Source organism: Hemiscyllium ocellatum, chromosome 25, assembly GCF_020745735.1.
Source record: "Hemiscyllium ocellatum isolate sHemOce1 chromosome 25, sHemOce1.pat.X.cur, whole genome shotgun sequence".
Taxonomy (NCBI): domain Eukaryota; kingdom Metazoa; phylum Chordata; class Chondrichthyes; order Orectolobiformes; family Hemiscylliidae; genus Hemiscyllium; species Hemiscyllium ocellatum.
In genome coordinates, this window is record NC_083425.1 from 5166748 (window position 1) to 5186309 (window position 19562).

Consider the following 19562-nt stretch of genomic DNA (forward strand, 5'->3'; position numbering starts at 1 on the left):
AGTGAAACACCTTGTCGACTTTTCTCGTTCCTTCTTTAAGACTGGAGATAATTGTAAATCTATACTGAGATTATGAGAGTTCAAATTAGAAGTTAATTAGATAATTCTGAAGGATATCTCTGGGATTCAACTTATTTATGATCATGTCTTGTGTCATTTGTCACTTTTCTCATAACCAATTAGTAACATTCTTTCTTGAAAGAGGACATTTCGAGATTGAAGTGGCTTCAAGATGACCAGTGATGGAACTTGAGAAAAAGGTCAAACTGCACAGCATGCTCATGAGTTTTAAAACTGAACCAGGAAGCACTGTGTGACTCTAATTTCGGCCTCCCTTCCCATTCCCCAACTCACTTTCCAGCCCCTCATCCTCCTTTCCATTCCTCTGACCAGCGCTTCCTTCCAGCTACCAAACGGATTCATTCCTCCCATTGGCCAACCAGGCCATACCCTCTATCTGTTTTCACCTATCCCTACCTCACCACTCTGCAGCTCCCCTTATACCCACCTCCAGGCCTGAGGAAGGGTTACACCTAAAACATTGACTTCTCCACCTCCTGATTTAACCTTTCTTGCTGTATTCTTCCAGCCTCCTGCTTGTCTACCTTGGATTCCAGCATCTGCAGGTTTTTTTTGTCTCGAACACCCAGACTGGCATACTTCTAGAACCAAAGGAATAAATCTGTCTTTTGGATTCAGATTCTTTCCATTTCATCCAGTGGGCCAAAAGCAAAGTACTGTGCATGCTGAAAACCCGAAATAGGAACAGAATATGCTGAAAGCACTTATTAAGTCTGGCAACTATAAGCCCATAAGATGTTGGAACAGAAGGAGACCATTCAGCCCATTGAGTCTATTCTACCATTCAGTGAAAACATGGCTGATCTGATAATCCTCAACTCCATTTTCCGACCTATTTCCCCATAAACCTTGATTCCCTTACTGATTGAAAATCTGTCTGTCTCAACTTTGAATATTTTTAAGAGACGCTCTGCGGTAAAGAGTTCCATAAATTCACTACTTTCTGAGAGAAAAAAATCCATTTCACTTCTTTCTTAAATGGGTGACTTCTTATTCTGAGGTTATGCTGTCTGGTCCAAGATACTACCACAAAGGGCAACAGTCTCTTTGCATCAATCCTGCCAAACTTCTTAAAAATGCTTCATGTTTCAATAGGGTTACTGCTCATTCTTCTAAAGTCCAATGAATACCAGCATGACTTACTCAACATCTCTGCATAAGACAGTACATCCATACCCAGAAACAACTAAGTGAACCTTCCCTTGATTACCTCCTCTCTTCTAGTATATCTTTCCTTAGATAAGGAGATCAAAACTGTTCACAATATTTTAGGTGTAATCTGACTCGTGCTCTGTATAATTACAGCAAAACCTCCCAACATTTATGCTCCATTCCTTTTGAAATAAATGGCAACAGTTCAGACAAGGTTCACTAGAGATGACGGGTTTGTCATATGAAGAGGTATTGAACAATTTAGGCCTCCACTCTTTGGAATTTAAAAGAATGAGGGGAGATCAAATTGATGAATTCAAGATGATAAAAGGTGTGGATAACATAGATGTGGAGTGGATGCTTCCTCTTGTGGCGCATTCCAGGACAAGAGGTCATGGTCTTACGATAAGGGATAGCAAATTTAAAACAGAGTTGGAGAAACCATTCCTCCCAAAGGGTTGTGAATCTATGGAATTCACAACCCCCCAAATTGCAGTGGATGCTGGGAGAGTGAGTAAATTTAAGGAGGTATGGACAGATTTTTAATAGGTAATGCGCTAAAGGGACGTAGAGAGAAGGCAGGAAAATGGGAGTGAGGAGCATATCAGCCATGATCGAGTGGCGGATCAGTGTAGATGGGCCAAATGACCTAATTCTGTTCCTATGTCTTATGAACTTATTTGCCTTTCATAGTACTCACTGAATGTGGATACTTACTTCTTATGATTCATGCATGAGAACTTCCAACACCCTCTGTACTACAGTTTTCTGCAGTCTTTCCCCATTTAAATAACATTCAGTGCTTCCAAACTTCCTGCTAAAGTGTATAACTTAGCATTTTCCCACATGATATTCTAGATGTCAAGCTTTGGACTATTTACTTAACCTGTCTTTATCCCCATGTAGACTTTTGTCTCATCCTCACTACTTGCCTTCTCAGCTATTTTTGTGTCATCTGCAAACTAGACAATAATTCATTGATATGTCATTAATATGTTATAAATAATTGTTGCCCCAGCACTGATCACTGTGGCACTCCACAAGTTACAAGTTGCCATCCTGAAATTGCCCCTCTTTTATCCCAACTCTTAGTCTTCTTAGCCAATCCTCTATCCATTCTCATATACTACTTCCAAGACCATGGGCTCTTATTAAGTAATCTTCCATGTGGTAGTTTATTGATATCAAAATACATTACATCTACAGGTTTCCCTTTATCTACCTTGCTTGTTATCTCCTTGAAGAATTCTAATAAATTTGTCAGGAATGATTTTCCCTATATGAAGTCATGCTGATTCTGCATGATTATACTATGTGTTTCTAAATATTCTGTCTTACATCCTTTCTAAGAGATGAACATTTTGCCAATGACGCATTAAATTATCTGGTCTATGGTTGCCTGTTTTTCTTCTCCCTCACTTTTAGATAAAGGTTTTAAATTGACAGTTTTCAAGTCCTCTGAGACTTTACCAGAATCTAAGGATTTTTGAAAGATTATTACAAGAATTCTGAGCAGTTACTTTTTTTAATATCCTAGGATGCAACTCATCAAGTTTAGGGGACTTAACAGCCTTTAACCTTATTTATTTCCCTAGTATTTGTGCTCCAGTGGTAGTTGCTGTATTTATTTCCTCCACCATTCCTCCCATTTTTGGATTTAGTTATTTAGTATTTGTTTCCACTACCATTCAGTCCAAAACAAGTTATTTATTCAATCCCTCTGCTTCTCCACATTCCCTGTTATCTTCACCCCAGCCTAATTCTCTAAGGGACCCACATTCACTTTGGCCTCTGCCTCCCTTTTTATCTATTTAAAGAAGCTCCTAATGTCCATTTTTATATTATTTGCTAGTTTATTTTGTTAGTTTATTTTTTCACTTTTTTTGCATCATCTTTTGCTCGCTTTTGAAATATTTCCAATCTTCTTGTTTAACACAAATCTTGGCCACATTATACTTCATTTCAATTTGATAATCCTAACTTCCTTGATGACGATGGTTAGCTTACTCTTTTTCTAGGATCTTTCTTCCTCATCTTTGCTGTGAATCAAATGTTATTTTCTTAACTATTGTTTCTCAACTCTCTTTGTTGCTAAACTCCTTTCCTAATCCACTCCAGTCAATTCTACCCTTTTTCTGATGTAATTACCCCTATTAAATCTAGTGCAATTGTTTCTGACTCAAGTTTTACAATCTCAAACTGAATGCTAAATTCTGTAGTTACATTTACTGTTGCCTAGGTGGATCTTTTACTCTGAGGTCAGTTCTGAAACTTGCCTCATTACAGTAGATCCAAAAGAGCTTGATCCCTGGTCGAACCAAAATGTATTGTTCTAGAAAACTGTCCTAAATACACTCTATAAATTCTTCCTTGTGATGACCTCTGCTAATTTGTTTACTTTAATCCATATGAAGATTAAAGTCATCCATGATTAATGTACTGCCTTTTTTACATTGTCTTTATCTTCTGATTTATTATCTGTCATACAGAACAGCTACTGTTTGTGCTTTATGGGAGACATTGATCCATGGAAGTTATTACACACAGGTTCCGACTATCCAGGGAAATTATTTCTACTATGGGTTCTTTCTTTCATCTGTATTGTCTTAAAAGTAAAATATTCAAAATAAATTCCTATTTTTTCTTCTTCTCTGCCTTCTCTCTCTCTAATTCTTCCTTTTCCGTCCTTTCAAATTGTATTTGTTTTTGCCAGTTTCATGTGTCAGACTTATGACTCAGATGCATTCTTGCTTTGGACTTGTAGCTAAAGTTTAATTGTTTGCAAACAGAAATTGACCACTTCTGTTGTCCTCAGCCTCTTTGATGTTTTTTCCTGTTTATGTAATTGTTTATGTATATTTGTATGCATATACCAAAGTGTAAGGATATTCATTTCTAATTAGGTTATTTTATGTGGTCTACCATCAAAGTTATGTTCTTGGCTATTTAATTTCCTCCTCAATCCCTTGATCTGTTCTAGTTGATGACTCATCAACTGCCTCATTTTCACATTGCTCAGGAGTCCTTTAGAATTTTCCATCACAAGATACTTCTACATGTCATTTAGCCATGATTTTGCTGATGATTCCATTCCTTAATGATGAGCTGCCTTCAGACTTCACACCCCTGTTCTCATCGACTCAATTCCTCCCCCAGTGCACTGGGTGAGTCACTACATTTCAATCTCTTCCAAGTCAATGGAACTCTGAGAATAATCCTTCAGAATGCATGAATAAAATACATTGGCAGTCATTTTAATGCTACAATGGTAAGTGAGAGATGGTTGGGGAGTGTTAATATTTTTTACAAATTGTGAACACACTTGCCTCCCTTTAGTAGTAGAAGATTTAACTGTTATGAATAATCTCCTTTGGAAAAGTGTGTGCATGGTTGGGATGGACTAATGAGATTATCACCATGATTTGCACTTAACACATTCTGCAGAGATTTCTTGGCCAGGAATTTTTTCATTAAAATGCAGTAATTCTGAGCAGCAATTCCTGGGATGAGTCAAACAGAAAGAGTCCCAAATGTCCCAGTGCTCTTGGTTGTTTTCTCAGTTTACTTGGGAGATGGTTAGTGTTAGAGACTTATTTGTGCAATTGGGAAGTTATTACACACAGAGCATCTTTGGTTGACCCATTCAGCCTTAGTTAGACCTTTGGATGAGCAAATCAATCAGCACTGGCAGTTGGAAATACCTGATATGGTGGCAGGTAGAGTTGGACAGTAGACGGGATAGTCAACAAAGTAGGGAGTAACAAATAGATTAAGATGCAGGAGACATTACCCAGATAACAGGCGTATTCACATTCCTGGCATTTGCTTTGGAGATGGCAGAAAGAATATGGAAACTCAGGAGATGAATCACTTGCTGCAGAATATCCAGCCCTGACCCGCAGTATTTATGGGCCAGGTCCAGTTAAGTCTCAATGGTGAATTCACCCCACCTTGTTTACCGTCACCACTCCCCACTCCATATACCCCCAAGTAAATTCTGGGAATGGTTTAGATGGTGTAGAGTTAATACCAAGTGTTAGCTAAAAATGTATTTCATGTGTAAATATTTTTAGATATGTAAACAATTATTTTTACTTTTAGATATGTAAACCATTCCACCATAATGTGCCATGACTTATATTTAAGAAAAGATTATTAATTTTTTGGGATAGCCAGAGTGGATGTGGATAGTGCAACTTTGACTTGGCCCTACTTTGCATCTTGGTGAAGTTGAAATTTCATTTCAGATAGATGATGATGTAGCCACAATTTAGTTGAGGTTATATTTTCAGAATGAATGATTCCACTACAACATGATCAATAAGATTAATATTTTACAAACTAAATAACTGTTGTGGGAATAGTTGAAAAGATACACTTAATAGTGTGACCCAGGCTGGGCCATGCTGTTCAGTTAAGGGTTGATCCTGTTACCCCCAGCACCCCCCTTTACACCCATGATGCAGCGCGGGCCTTTCCCGCGAAAACGGTTCAAGGAAAGCGAGCGGCAAAAAAAACCTGGCGGGTGCCGCTGCAACCTAACCTGCTGGACGGAAGCAGGCTATGAGTGACGTGGGCGCCCACCAATGGGATTCGAGGGGTGGCCCGCACCAGCAGGGCGGCCAACCAATGACAAAGGAGAATAGTCTTAGAGGGCGGGATTGGGGGTGGGACGTCCGTTTCTTTCGTGAGTTGGGGGGGAGAAGAGGGGGGTAAGGGAAAGCCGTCCAGGTTTGGTTGAGGTCGCCGGTATAAAGTCATCGGGTGGAAAATTCTCTGGTTTCTCCTTTTTCCCCCCTTCCCCCACCCACCCCCCTCTCATTCCATCGTCCTCCACCACCGGCCGACCCCCCCCTCACACACCCCCCACCCCCCCTCCTGTCTCTCTGAGGGAATTTCCCCCTCCTTCCCTTCGAGCTGCCGACTCCGCCATGGCTCCTCACAAACACGGAGGGGGGAAAAATGCCGTGAGGAAGCCCAAGATTGACCAAATCCAGGCCGACCACGAGCTTTTCTTGCAGGCCTTCGAGAGTAAGTGGTGGTTTTATAATCTTATAAACTCAAAACTATAGAAACCCTTTTGTACAAAACCTTTTAAACTGGATTTCCTCTCCTGAAATTATTAAATTCTTACCCCCCCCCCGACCCCCAAACCCCACCGTTGCCTTCCCAGCATTGCCAATATAACCCGGCTTATTCCACGGGCTCCTGTCACTCTTCCCTCCCCGTCTGGCGGTAAACACCGAGGATTCGGCTGCGGACTAGGCCGCGTTACTGGGGAAAAGATCAACGTGTTCCCCCAGCTCCGCTCTCACCGTCCGGAGAGTCTGCAGGAGCATTCCCGCCGATTCCAGTCACGTTCCCCCCCCTTCCCCAGTCTCCCCTCCCTCAGCCTTCCAGCGAAGGGGCCTGGTGGCCTGGGTAGCCCCGAAGAAATATCTTCCAATCTTTTAAGCTCGAGGCAGAGAAAGATGTCAAGGGTTGCGCGCCTCACTGCTTGAATGGATCATCTCCATTCGCGATTCTCGTGTCTTAAAACATCCAACCTGTACGATTCGTGGCTTGTGGGCACCAGGGTTGTTGGTAGCAACTCAAAAAAAATATTAAAAATAAAACCACAACCCCACTCCAGCGTTCTGGTTTGCAGCGCTTCCAAAATGCGCTCTTTTTACCGGTAAAGGAACCCACCCATGTTTTAACTTCAGAATTCGGGTGGAAGACCCTTGGTTTGTATTCAGTGAATCCCTTGCAGTAAAAGGGTGAGAGATGAAAAGTCCCTGGGTGAGATTGTGACACACATTCGTTCCCTTTCTTCTTACCAGAGCCGACTCAAATTTACAGATTTCTCCGAACCAGAAACCTCATAGCGGTGAGTTTTTGATCTAAATTGGATAGAGACTCGTTTTTCGGTGCTGGTGTTTTGGGAAGAGGGCGTTATACTGTTTAATGTGTGTACTAATATAGTCGCCGATGATGTTTTTCGTTTTTTAATTATTTGTAATCATTTAATCTAAGTTGACACTTTTTAATGTCTTGTCAATGTGATGATTCTGAATTTATTCAATGAATCATTTCTGTTAATGCTGATTCCCGATAATTACGCGATGAAACCTATGGCAGTATTCTGACTAGTCTGTTCTGTATTTCAGCCCATCTTTTTGCACAGAACTCTCACTTATATGTCACACCGGTTATCAAGAACAAATGCCAAAAGGTAATTTCTTTGTAATGTTATTTCTGAGGCTCAAAGGAACAAAATCTCGTTGCTGAGTGTTAATTGGTTTGTTGATTTGTAGCAGATTGCTCTTTATGGTTTGAAATGTCAACAGGAAAGGAATTGCCCTTGGATGTAGAGTAAACCTGGTTTTTTTTACATGCCAGGTGAAGGGCTTGTTAAGGTCTCTCCACAAACATGCAAGGGGGTCTATCCTCTTCATGCTTAATTGAAGCTATTTGGTTAAACCCCATCTCCTGTGTTAATGCCTGATGTAGAAAAGTGTTGAACCTGAACGACAAATGCATAACTCAGTCATGGCATAATATGTGGCTGATGGACAAGTCTCCAGTAACTAAAATGCTAAGCTAAATTAGCTTGGTATTTAGTTTACAAAAATTGTTTAGCATTGAATCCTAAGTATAGTAAGTGGTTAAAAAAAGTTCTCCATCATTCACTTGTAGACTTCAGTGCATACCTTGTGGTTGACAATGCTGTATCATCTGGAATACAGACAGTGCTAGCCATTTGGATACAAAATTCGCTAGAAGGTACGAGATAGGGTGGTGATGGAGGGTTGCTTTTTGGACTGGAGGCCTGTGACCAGCGGTGTGCCACACTGCCTTTTATCATCAATTATTTGGATGTGGACACTTGAGGTATGGTTAGTAAAAGTTGCAGATGATTGGTGTAGTGGACAGCAAAGAAGGTTGTCTCAGAAGAATGGGATTTGGATTAGATGGGCCAAGGAGTACCAGATGGAGTTTAATCTAGATAAATGTGAAGTGCATTGAGTAAAGGAGTTGGGAGGTCATGCTGCGGCTGAATAGGTCACTTTTGGAATGCTGTGTTCGTTTCTGGTCTCCTTCCTATTAGAAGGATGTTGTGAAACTTGAAAGGGTTTAGAAAAGATTTACAAGGGTGTTGCAAGGTTTGGAAGTTTTGAGCAAAAGAGAGTCTGAATAGGCTAGGGCTATTTTCCCTGGAGTGTTAGAGGCTAAGGGTGACCTCAAAGTTTATAATATCACGAGGGGCATGGACAACGAGAATAAGCAAGGTTTTTTTTCTGCAGTGTAGAGAAGTCCAGGATGAGAGGGCATCGATTTAGGGTGAGAGGAAAAGATTTAAGAAACCTAAGGGATGACTTCTTCATGCATAGGGTGGTGCCTGATTGGAATGAGTTTCCAGGGGAAGTGATGTACAATTTCTACATCAACAATAGGTAATTCTCTGGCAAGGTTTACCAAGTGATATGCCATCAGGTTCAGTGCTGTGACTTCAACTGTTCACAATTTATATAAATAACTTGGATGAAGGGTCGAAGGTACAATTGCCAAAATTACTAATGACAAAGACAGGTATGAAAATTTGTGAAGGTGATATGAAGTTACAAAAAAACATAGCTAGGATAAGTTAGTGGGGAAAATGGGGCAAATAGTAGAATGTGAGAAGATGTGAAACTTGTCTACTTTGGCAGGAAGATTAAAGAAACATCCTAAATGGTGAATGATTACATAGTTCTGAGATGCAGAAGCATTTAGGTGACTGAATGAATGAGTCACAAGGTTAGCATGTAATTTTAAAAGCTAACATTGTTACCAATTATCCCAAGGGGAATGCAATACAAACTTAGGGAGGTTATGCTCCAGTTATACAGGACATTGGTGTGGCCATAGAGAGAACTTCCTTTGACTTATTCTGGTGGAAGTTAGCATCTATTGCCTATCCCTTGTTGCCTGTGAGAAGGTGACGAACTGCACTATGTGAATTGCTTCAGTTCATGTTCTGCAAGTTGACCCACAGTGCTGTTGGGAATGGAATTCCTGGATTTTGAACCAGTGGCACTGAAGGAGCCCTGATTATATTTCCAAGTGACTTGGAAGGTAGCTTGTGTTTGGTGTTCCTTTTGCTGCCTTTGTTCTTCTGGGTGGCATTGTTGATATCAAGGGTTGTCATTTAATTCACCTTTGGAATTCAGTGTCTTTGTCCATGTTTGAGGCAAGCCTATAACAAAGTCAGGAGCAGTGTGTCCCTGGCAGAACTTAAACTGAGCATCAATGAACTGGTTATTGCATGGTCTTGATCTTCTTTTGGAAGAAGGAATGATGTAATTGCATTTGAAGCAGTTCAGAGAATGTTTGCTACATCCATAACCTGGAATTGGGCCTATTGCCTTATGAGGTAAGATTGGGCAGGTTATGATTGTACATGCTGGAGTTGAGAGGATGAGGTAATGGTAGAAAAGTTCTGTAGGGTCTTGATGGGGCAGATTTTACCTAGATGTGAAATGAATGTTTTCTCACAATGGAGAATCTAGAATTAAGTTATTCCTTAAAAATCAGTGCTGCCATTTAACCGATTTGGCAAATGTTTTGTGGGTTGAGTCTTTAGAATTTTCCTTCAAAAGGTGTTTGTGGGAGGACAGTACTTGAACAGTTTTGAGGTAGGGGTAAATTTTTGGAAAGCAACAGATTTAAAGGTTATTGGTTGAGATGGAAATGTGAATTTGAGATTGCAGGATAATCAGCCATGCATTTATTGAATGGGAAAGCAGGCTTGAGGGGCTGACTAACCTGGTCTTGTATTTATTGTATGTTGTATGTTTGTGTTCCTATGTAAAATTAATCTCTCGATTAAATTTTTAAACAAGTAGCAGATACTCATGAAGAACACGCAGCTGAAAACTTTAGGCCTGACTTACTTGCAGTATTCAATTTTAGTGTGTCTGATTTTCATTTACTATTTGCTTCACCTCAGCAAAATGTTCTGCATGTAATTTTTTGATCCTTTCAGTTTAAAAAAAGTGTAAAATTGTGCTTCTAGGGTCTTGATGAATTTCTGCTTCTCATATAGTGGATGTAGTGAAATGTTTTTATTTTGATGTAGCTTATATGCTTTAAAATAAAACAAAATATTGAAACAATACATAGCTCAATATTTGAGCTGCAGTGCATGTTTTTATTGTGGGATTAGATTGTCACCTTTTAAACAGTTCATTGTTTTGTGTATGTTGTATGTTAAACCTCATCAGCTAAACATTCAATCTTTTTAGTCAACAAATTTGCTGAATCAGTTTTCAACTTTTTGGTGTGTTTACTGCTATCTCTCCATTGTGTAATGTATTGCTGTTGTCATTAGGTCCCATCTATTCGTATAAATACAAATTCTGATGACCAAAATAGGATAATAGAGGAAAGTGTGGCAGAAATAAGCAGAATTACTGCTTAAAATTTAATTTTGGTTCTCGTTAGCTGGTGTAGCAATGTAAAGGCCATTTTGTGTAGTTTTCTTGTCACTTAGCTAATAAATGATTTTGCAGGCAGGCTTCTGCAAGTAATTTTGTGTTGCTTGTTTTGTCAGGTGCTTTATGTAGTTGCATAAAGGCAAGTCGTCATAGATGAGCACCAGAGGGTCCCCAAAGTTGTGTAACTGCACCCAGTGCTGTGGTTGATTTAATGCTTGATATTAAGCCTCAAGGAGCTGCAATCTACACCAAATTTTCAGGAGATTGTCTGAACTTCATTTGATAGCTTTGCAATATATCATAGTTTATTTTTCTCTCTCAAGTTTTGTTTGCACTGAAGTAGTAAGGTTATTAGGTGTGAAGTGTAGGGATATTGTTTTTTCACATTGTACCACTCTTTTCAATAGAAGGTGAACAAGATAGTTTGCTTTTAGTTGGTGAGAAAAGAACATTTGCTTGTCAGGTTTTTAATACTTGTTAGGATAGTAACAGGAAATTTGATCCATCGTGAGTTGCAAATAGGTTGCCCTAAATGTGGTCCTGTTTGTAAATTCAGAGACTATAACCTGGATCTCTAATAGGTATGTTTTTTTTTGAGGTATGATTTGCCAAAGTAATTAACTTGTTCTTCAGATTAACAGATGATTGAGTGAATGAACCAAATTTGCTCTTCCTTCTTGGGTAGACTGACCAGTCATTGACATGTTGCATGCCATTGTGATAATTATTTTTGATTTTGTTAATTGATTGAAGAATCTTGACCAGGATACTGGCATTTGCCTTTTAATATCCCCATGGGATTTATAAAACCAGAATAAGCAGTTGGCTTTTCTTTAATATTGCATTGGCAGCTCCTATAATATATCACTTGCCTGCTACCACATTGTTGTATCGTTGAATAAATATTGGCTCAAGTTCATACACTTGAAATGGCTACGAAACCAGTTTTCAATCTGGGCTAATGGTTGATGACTGAATCAAATCCATACGTCTGCTTCGGAATTGGTAGGGTATTGATCACATTTAGGCTTTTGAAAGACTGGTCAATTGCACAAACTTAAGATGCAAGTTGTAATATGAAATACCACAGACTAAAAAAAACTATTGGATTGAGACATTGGTTTCTTGGGCCCCACCTCCTAAAACAAAATTTGTTATAGCTTTTGCCAAAATGCATTTATTGACCTGTGTGGGACAAGAATCCTCTCAAACATGCAATGAGAATGCATGGTCATCAAACGAAATGGTTTTGTATCTTAAATTTATCTAAGAAATTGACTAAATTGCATTGGGAAGGACTGTTTTCAAATTATTTTGTAAGTTTATATCATTTTAAGTGCAAAGCAGGGAGATGTTTTGATAATTGAAATTGACACAGGGATATTGTCATTTTGATTACTGTCCCATGTGATGACATCCAAATATGGGTCTGAAAATTGTACCCTTATACTTCAGTGATGATTCAGTAATTTAAAACATGATATGTTTGTTTTCTGAAAATGCTTGTGACTGATGTCTTTTTTCCAGGTGAAATGATGGTATAGTTTTAAATAGGCATTCAACAATCCTTAGTGACACAGGTTTTTTTTGTGTTTTGACATTTTATACAGCATTTAACTTCAATTTAGCAGTTGTTTGGCCCAGCACTTTCTTCTGAGAAACAGTCATAAGCACATCCAAAATTGTTGGAATATTTGATCCAACCAATTTTAAGTTTGAAATCTGACGTTGCTCACTTGTTAGTGAATTGAGCTGTGAGGTGAGCTGCTATTTTAACTTATCTGGAAGCCATTTCAAAACATGATGCTAAATCAGTAAGCCATTTGTACACTGTAGGAGTTCATTGTCCAGTTGTGTTAGTTGTCATTTCCTGCTGTCTAATGTCAAGTGTGTTCACTGTGTATCCTCTCTGGTTGCACCGAAGAGCATGATCATAGTTGAAGTGCTGGTTTGCAACAGGCTTTTATTTCCCCTCAATGTAAAATTTTATTTACTTGAAGAATTATGGTGAAGCACTGCATATTGCTATTTATTTAGTTTTAGACCATTGCTGAAAAGTTCTGAAGACCTATAATATGTGGATTAATTTTGGGCTGAAATATTAGTCTTGATCCTTTAATTGAGAGGCGATTGCAAAATTTAGTTGATGTCCAGAAGAGCAAACTGTTCCCATGAGTTGGTGGTAAAAGCATTTGTTTCTATGCAAGAGTTGTTAGAGAAATATGAGGAAGAACATTGTTATGCAAAAGGTAGTAAAGACCTGGATCTTGTTGCCCTTGAGACCCGTAGAAGTGGCAACAGTATTCTTACTAAAGAAAATTGCATGGGCCCTTGAAACAAACTTTTGTAGGACTACAGGGATTGAGCAGGGTGTAGGATTGATTAGATTGTTCCTCAGGGAGCAACAAAGTACCAGATGGCCTCGATGCTATAAATGACACTTGACTGCTTGGGATTCAGGTCAATTTGTGGTGGCTTGGGTGACAACCTTCAAATTTGTTATTTTGGAATAGTGTGTTCATAAATGTAATCTGTAACCTTCATCGGACGCATTTAATTCTGTTTTAAACTTTTAATAACTAAAACAATTTTATCAGGTTTAAAGCTCCACATTTGGAGCTGATGAAAGATTAACAAAGCTTTAATGCACTTAAACCTTTTCCTGCTTATAACTTGTCTGACCGGCTTACCAATGAACTGTCTGCAGATCATGTTTGTTGAGTTAAATTCCTTGTCTTTTGAGATGACTTCATCCTGAATGGTCCTATTTGCAGTATACATAGATGTTTGGGGAGCATTTGAGGTTAGCTTAGTTGTACAATTTATCTGAATTTTACCTTGCTGTGTGTTGGAAACCGTGCATGCACGTTACCAGAATGACAACAGTGTCTGTGGAAGTGAGATGACATTTGAAGTTTGGTTCCTCAATTGTAGTAACCGGTTTACAATGTGTTTTGTGCAATTCCCATTCTAATTGTCTTTTTTAAACTGTTTGGTGTGCGATTAACCGTATTATCATATGTTATATATCTGCAATTATACGAAGTTTCTGAAAGTGTGAAAACCAATCAAACTGTTTTGTGGCCAATAAGGTAGTTTGGTACTTGAATAAAATGCAAGGTTGCCTATATAAATTCCACAATTTTAAATTTTTTTAGTTTGTTTGTTAATCATACATGAAATATGTATACATTTACTAGGCTTTAAATGAGGTTTCATGCTACTATAAAAAGCTAGGGCTTTGTGCTATGTTAGTGTCCCAACATCTGGGCCAGAAGGTTTGGGTTTGAGCCCCACTTGTTCTCGGTGTCATAATATGTCTGAACAGGTTGGATTTTTAAAAAAAAAAGGAACAGGCTTCCATTTTTATTATTTCGCAAGAGTGTTTCACAAATTATAATATCATAGGTTGTTACAGTACAGGTGAAGGCCATTCAACCCATTGTGTCTGCAGTGGCTATTGAAAGCTACCCAGCTAGTCCCACACTCGAACCATACCTCCCGAACTCATCTTGTGTGTGCTCTCAGATGTTCTGAGAAGAAAATATAATTCTCCTTTCCATTTAAGAGGGATCTTGTGATTCTTTGGTAGTCTTCCTACCTCCAAGAGCATTGAGTTCAAGTTCCACCTGCCTCTGAGATATACCATAATATGCCCTAACAGGTTGATTTGAAATTTGGGTTCCTGTAGTGCAATAATAGTGACTCTACCTTTTGGACCAAAGCTTCAGGTCCCATTTTGTTTTCCTGGTGGTTGGGATTCACCATGGCCCATGAATGGTTTCTGGTTAGAGAATAAGTTTTGGACGATGTTCTGGTGGAATAGTATCAGTAGGTGTGTTGAAACATCCAAGCAAGTTGATTTTAAAGAATGGGAACAATGAAAATTTGGATGGTTAGGATAATGTTGTGATGTCTCCTCATGAAAATATAAGTGAATAAACCCTTGACTTTCTAGAATATTAGTATTTATTCAGGAATGCATCTGATGTTGTTCTTGCTTCTTTGGATGTTAAGATAATGTTTGCAGTGTTTTCATACCAATAAGAAAATTTCGTAAATTGGGCTTGTGGGCTTTTGTACCTTAAATCTCTTTGCTGTACCTAGATAAGTACCTGAAATGTTAATACCTGCGCTATTTGAATTGATTCTGCAAGATTGATTTCTTATTGCAACTGCCACTCTTTGTTATAGATTCCATTCTGTAATTTGAAATAGACTTGCTAGTGCTGTAAACTGTTTTTTGGTAACCTGAAGTTCCAGATGATCTTGAGGTTCATGCTTTAGATTGAAAATATTTCAAATGGTGAAATTGCAGAAATGTTAAGAGCGCCGGTCGAATTGTGTTAATATGGAAGTAATTTGAATGCTTTTGGTCACCATTGACATCCAAAACCAGTTCTTCTGTCAGTTCAACACTATGGTCGATTGTTTAACAAAGATCTTTGCAAATCAGAAGTTCTAGGATACAGACCAGTTGTGTTGTTTTAGTATACTAGCACATGGATGTATTCTTTTTAAAAAAAAAAGTTACATTGGCAATATCTGTTACAGATTCAATAGGAAGACTGGTGAGCAAACGGCAAAAGTGAGGACTGCAGATGCTGGAAACCAGAGTTTAGATAAGTGTGGTGCTGGAAAAGCACAGCAGGTCAGGCAGCATCCGAGGAGCAATAAAGTCAACGTTTCGGGCATGTTGCTATCATGAAGGGCTTTTGTCCGAATCGTCAATTTTCCTATTTGGACGCTGCCTGACCTGCTGTGCTTGTTCAGCATCACTCTGTTCTAAACTCTGGAGAGTGAGCGCCAGCTTCCTCTTTCAAGTCAGCGCCAGATCATTCAGGCTAAAGTCCCTCAAAATTAGCTTTTGAACTGGCTCACGGAAAAATTCTTTCCAGCCAGTCCTGTTTTCTCAATTCACCGCCCAATTTTCTTGTTTTAAAATGAAAAGATCTCTTCAATGACCTCAAACATTCCTTGGAGCGCAACAGTATTCATAAGAATATTGGCCCATTCCTGTTCCTTTCAGCCACTTGAGCTTGTCCTGCCATTCAGTAAAATCATGATTGATCTGAGGCCAAACTCCATATGCTTACCATGGGCCCATAACCCTTGATCCCCTTAAAAATAACATTGTCTGTCTCAGGTTTCTGTTTAACGATTGAATTAGCATCGATTACTGTTTGAGGAAGTCTTCCAAACCTACACTTTTTTTTGCATTTTAGATGTACTTTCTAACATCTCTCCTGGAAGATCTGGCCCTAATTCTATGTGGGGTCTAATTAGAGTTTTGTATAACTGTAGCATAAAATCTGCATCCTTGTACTCCAATCTTTTAGGTTTGAAATCCAGCATTAGCTGCCTTGACTATTTTCTGCATGTGTTTGTGGCATTTTAAAGGGCTGTCCAACTGAACCCCCAAAACACAGTGGGCATTCACTGTATTGACTTTGGGCCACCTTAAAAAAAACCCTGATCTATCTTTTGGATTCAAATTTAATGACTGTGTGAACCAATACAATATGCATTTGTATTTTGAGGTCTGTGTTTTGTGATGAGGCAGAGCAAGAAAGAGAAAGTAAAACCTTCACTTGGGGTCTTAGTACATCGTTCTTTTGGAGGTGACTTGCATGGGCAGCAATCAGCTGGTTTAGTCAAAGGGATAACAGAAAACCTGCAGCCCTAAGATGCTCTCTTTAAAGGAGTATTCACATTAGTTTAACTAGTAGTAAAATACACATGGTGTGAAAGGATGAATGTTCAGTTATCAATATCTTTGTTTTAACTTTGCAAAATTTATTTTTAAAATTGAGTATGGAGGTGTCATGAGAAATGGCCAGGATATGTATTTTTATTGGGTGTAATGGAGGAAATGTCAATGTAAATCCAGCTAAGTATTGCTACTGGTGGCTTAGTATCGCTGTATATTTGGAACTGAATGGTTGAGAAGTTTAGTAACCAAATGTTTGAGTCAGGTAAAATGATAAAACAACAGGAAAGAATAGAGAATATCTGCACTAGTGTCTATCATTTGCCCTCTCTTTTTGTTACCTTAAGTTTCCTCAATCTACTATTTTCAGCTATAATCCTGTTCATCTCCTGTGAAGTGCTTTGTGACAAAGCAAAAAGTGCTACATAATATTTTATGCTTAAAACTAACAGAAAATTGAATATATTTTATTACTTTTGTATAAAACTAAATTCGCCTCTTCTGTACAGTGCTGCAAGAGTTTTTGTTTTTGCACGAAAACAAATATTTTTAACTGGGAGGAGCACCAGGCTGCTTGTTACAGAACCTTGAATGATGAACCAAAAACATTGTGCCTATGTTAGCTTTTTACTTTGGTTAAGTTCTTGCAGGGACTTAATCAGCAATTTTCCTTAGATGTTGTTCTATTACTATTTTCAGGCAAGTAAGTTTAAGATCCTAACATCTTGCTCTGTAATCTTTATCCTTGTCACCATATTTTGCTGATCGCTTTTGAAATTCATGCCCCTTGTGCCTTTCTGCCACCGAGTAGTTTCTCCTTGCAGGTCATTCTAGTATGGCATGCGTTCCGTCAACACGAATTGGCTAAACAATTGAATTGTGGATGCAGTTTGGCTAATATGAACTTTTCTGTTGAATGGATATAGCGATCTTTTATAGCATGAGTTTGCAGAGGATTGCAACTATCATGGAAGAGCAGAATGAGCTGTACTTAATCTATGCAATTCTTGGTCTGTTGCATTGTGTGCAGTTTCTCGGTCAAGGATGCAGATAGTCAGCTGTTTGTTTTGATTAAAAACCATTTATACAAAAGCTTATCTTGATTTTTGTAGAGTGGACACAGCACCCAGCTGCCAGGATTTTGATAAAATACTGTATGCAACGCAAGTTAAGACCCTGTGGTATGGGTGCAGTATGTTAGAGTGGATAGAGTCATAGAGATGTTCAGCATGGAAACAACCCCTTCAGTCCAACCCGTCCATGCCTATCAGATATCCCAACCCAATCTCGTCCCACCTGCCAGCACCCGGCCCAGATCCCTCCAAACCCCTTCTATTCATATACGCATCCAAATGTCTCTTAAATGTTGCAATTGTACCAGCCTCCTCCACTTCCTCTGGCAGCTCATTCCTTACACATACCACCCTCTGCATGAAACAGTTGCCCCTTAAGTCTCTATTATATCTTTCCTCTGTAGTTCTGGACTTTGTCTATTTACTCTATCCAGGCCCATTATAATTTTGTAATCCTCTATAAGGTCACCCCTCAGTCTCTGATGCTCCAGAGAAAACCGCCTCAGCCTGTTCAGTCTCTCCCAATAGCTCATCCTCCAACCCTGGCAACATCCTTGTAAATCTTTTCTGAACCCTTGCAAGATTCACAACATCTTTCCGATAGGAAGGAGCCCAGAATTGCACGCAATATTGCAACAGTGGCCTAACCAATGTCCTGTACGACCACAACATGGTCTCTCAGCTCCTGTACTCAATGCTCTGACCAACGAAACGCACACCAAACACCACCTTCACTCTCCTATCTACCTGCAACTCCACTTTCAAGGAGGTATGAACCTGCACTCCAAGGTGTCTTTGTTCAGCAACACTCCCTAGGACCTTACCATTAAGTGTATAAGTCCTGCTAAGATTTGCTTTCCCAAATTGAATCAACTCGCATTTATTGGAATTAAACTCCATCTGCCACACCTCAGCCCATTGGCTCATCTGGTTCCGATCCTGTTGTAATCTGAGGTAACCCTCTTCGCTGTCCACTACACCTCCAATTTTGGTGTCATCTGCAGACTTACTAACTGTACCTCTTATGCTCGCATCCAAATCACTTATGTAAATGACAAAAAGTAGAGGACCCAGCACCGATCCTTGTGGCACTCCACTGGTCACAGGCCTCCAGTCTGAGAAACAACCGTCCTCCACCACCTTGTGTCTTCTACCTTTGAACCAGTTCTGTATCCAAATGGCTAGTTCTCCATTTATTCCATGAGATCTAAACTTGCTAATCAGTCTCCCATGGGGAACCTTGTCGAACGCCTTACTGAAGTCCACATAGATCATATCCACCGCTCTTCCCTCTTTGTTACTTCCTGAAAAAATGCAATCAAGTTTGTGAGACATGATTTCCTACGCACAAAGCCATGTTGACTGTCCCTAATCAGTCCTTGCCTTTCCAAATACATGTACATCCTGTCCCTCAGGCTTCCCTCCAACAACTTGCCCACAACTGAGGTCAGGCTCACTATTCTATAGTTCCCTGGCTTGTCCTTACCAACCTTCTTGAACAGTGGCACCACATTAGCCAGTCTTCCAGCACCTAACCGTTGACTATCGATGATACAAATATCTCAGCAAGAGGCCCAGCTATCCCTTCTCTAGTTTCCCACAGAGTTCTAGGGTACACCTGATCAGGTCCTGGGGATTCATCCACTTTTATGCGTTTCAAGACATCCAGCACTTCCTCCGCTGTAATATGGACATTTTGTAAGATGTCACCATCTATTTCCCTACAGTCTATATCTTCCATATCCTTTCCCTCAGTAAATACTGATGCAAAACACTTGTTTAATATCTCACCAATTTTCTGTAGCTGCAGCGCAAAGCCACCTTGCTCATCTTTGAGGGGCCTATTCTCTCTCTCGTGACCCTTTTTTCCTTAATGTATTTGGAAAGAACCCTTTGGATTCTCATTAATTCCATTTTTCCAAAGCTATCTCATGTCCTCTTTTTACCCTCCTGTTTTCCCTCTTAAGTATACTCCTCCTGCCTTTATACTCTTCTCGGGATTCGCTCGATCTATCCTGTCTATACCTGACATGCTTCTGTCTTTTTCTTAACCAAACCCTCAATTTCTTTAGTCATCCAGCATTCCCT

General features: G+C 39.4%; 1 protein-coding gene across 2 annotated transcripts in view; it reads left to right on the forward strand.

The window, feature by feature from the left end:
• The first annotated feature begins 5934 nt into the window (after positions 1 to 5934).
• Positions 5935 to 19562, forward strand: part of suz12b (SUZ12 polycomb repressive complex 2 subunit b) — a 58938-nt gene continuing 45310 nt past the window's right edge. The window contains exons 1-3 of one of the 2 annotated variants that reach the window (XM_060844687.1): positions 5935 to 6264; positions 7056 to 7102; positions 7383 to 7447. In XM_060844687.1, the coding sequence (XP_060700670.1) occupies positions 6165 to 6264; positions 7056 to 7102; positions 7383 to 7447 (212 nt within the window). In that variant the 5' untranslated portion in view covers positions 5935 to 6164. The remainder of the gene's footprint in view (positions 6265 to 7055; positions 7103 to 7382; positions 7448 to 19562) is intronic. The other variant, XM_060844688.1, reaches the window with a different exon arrangement.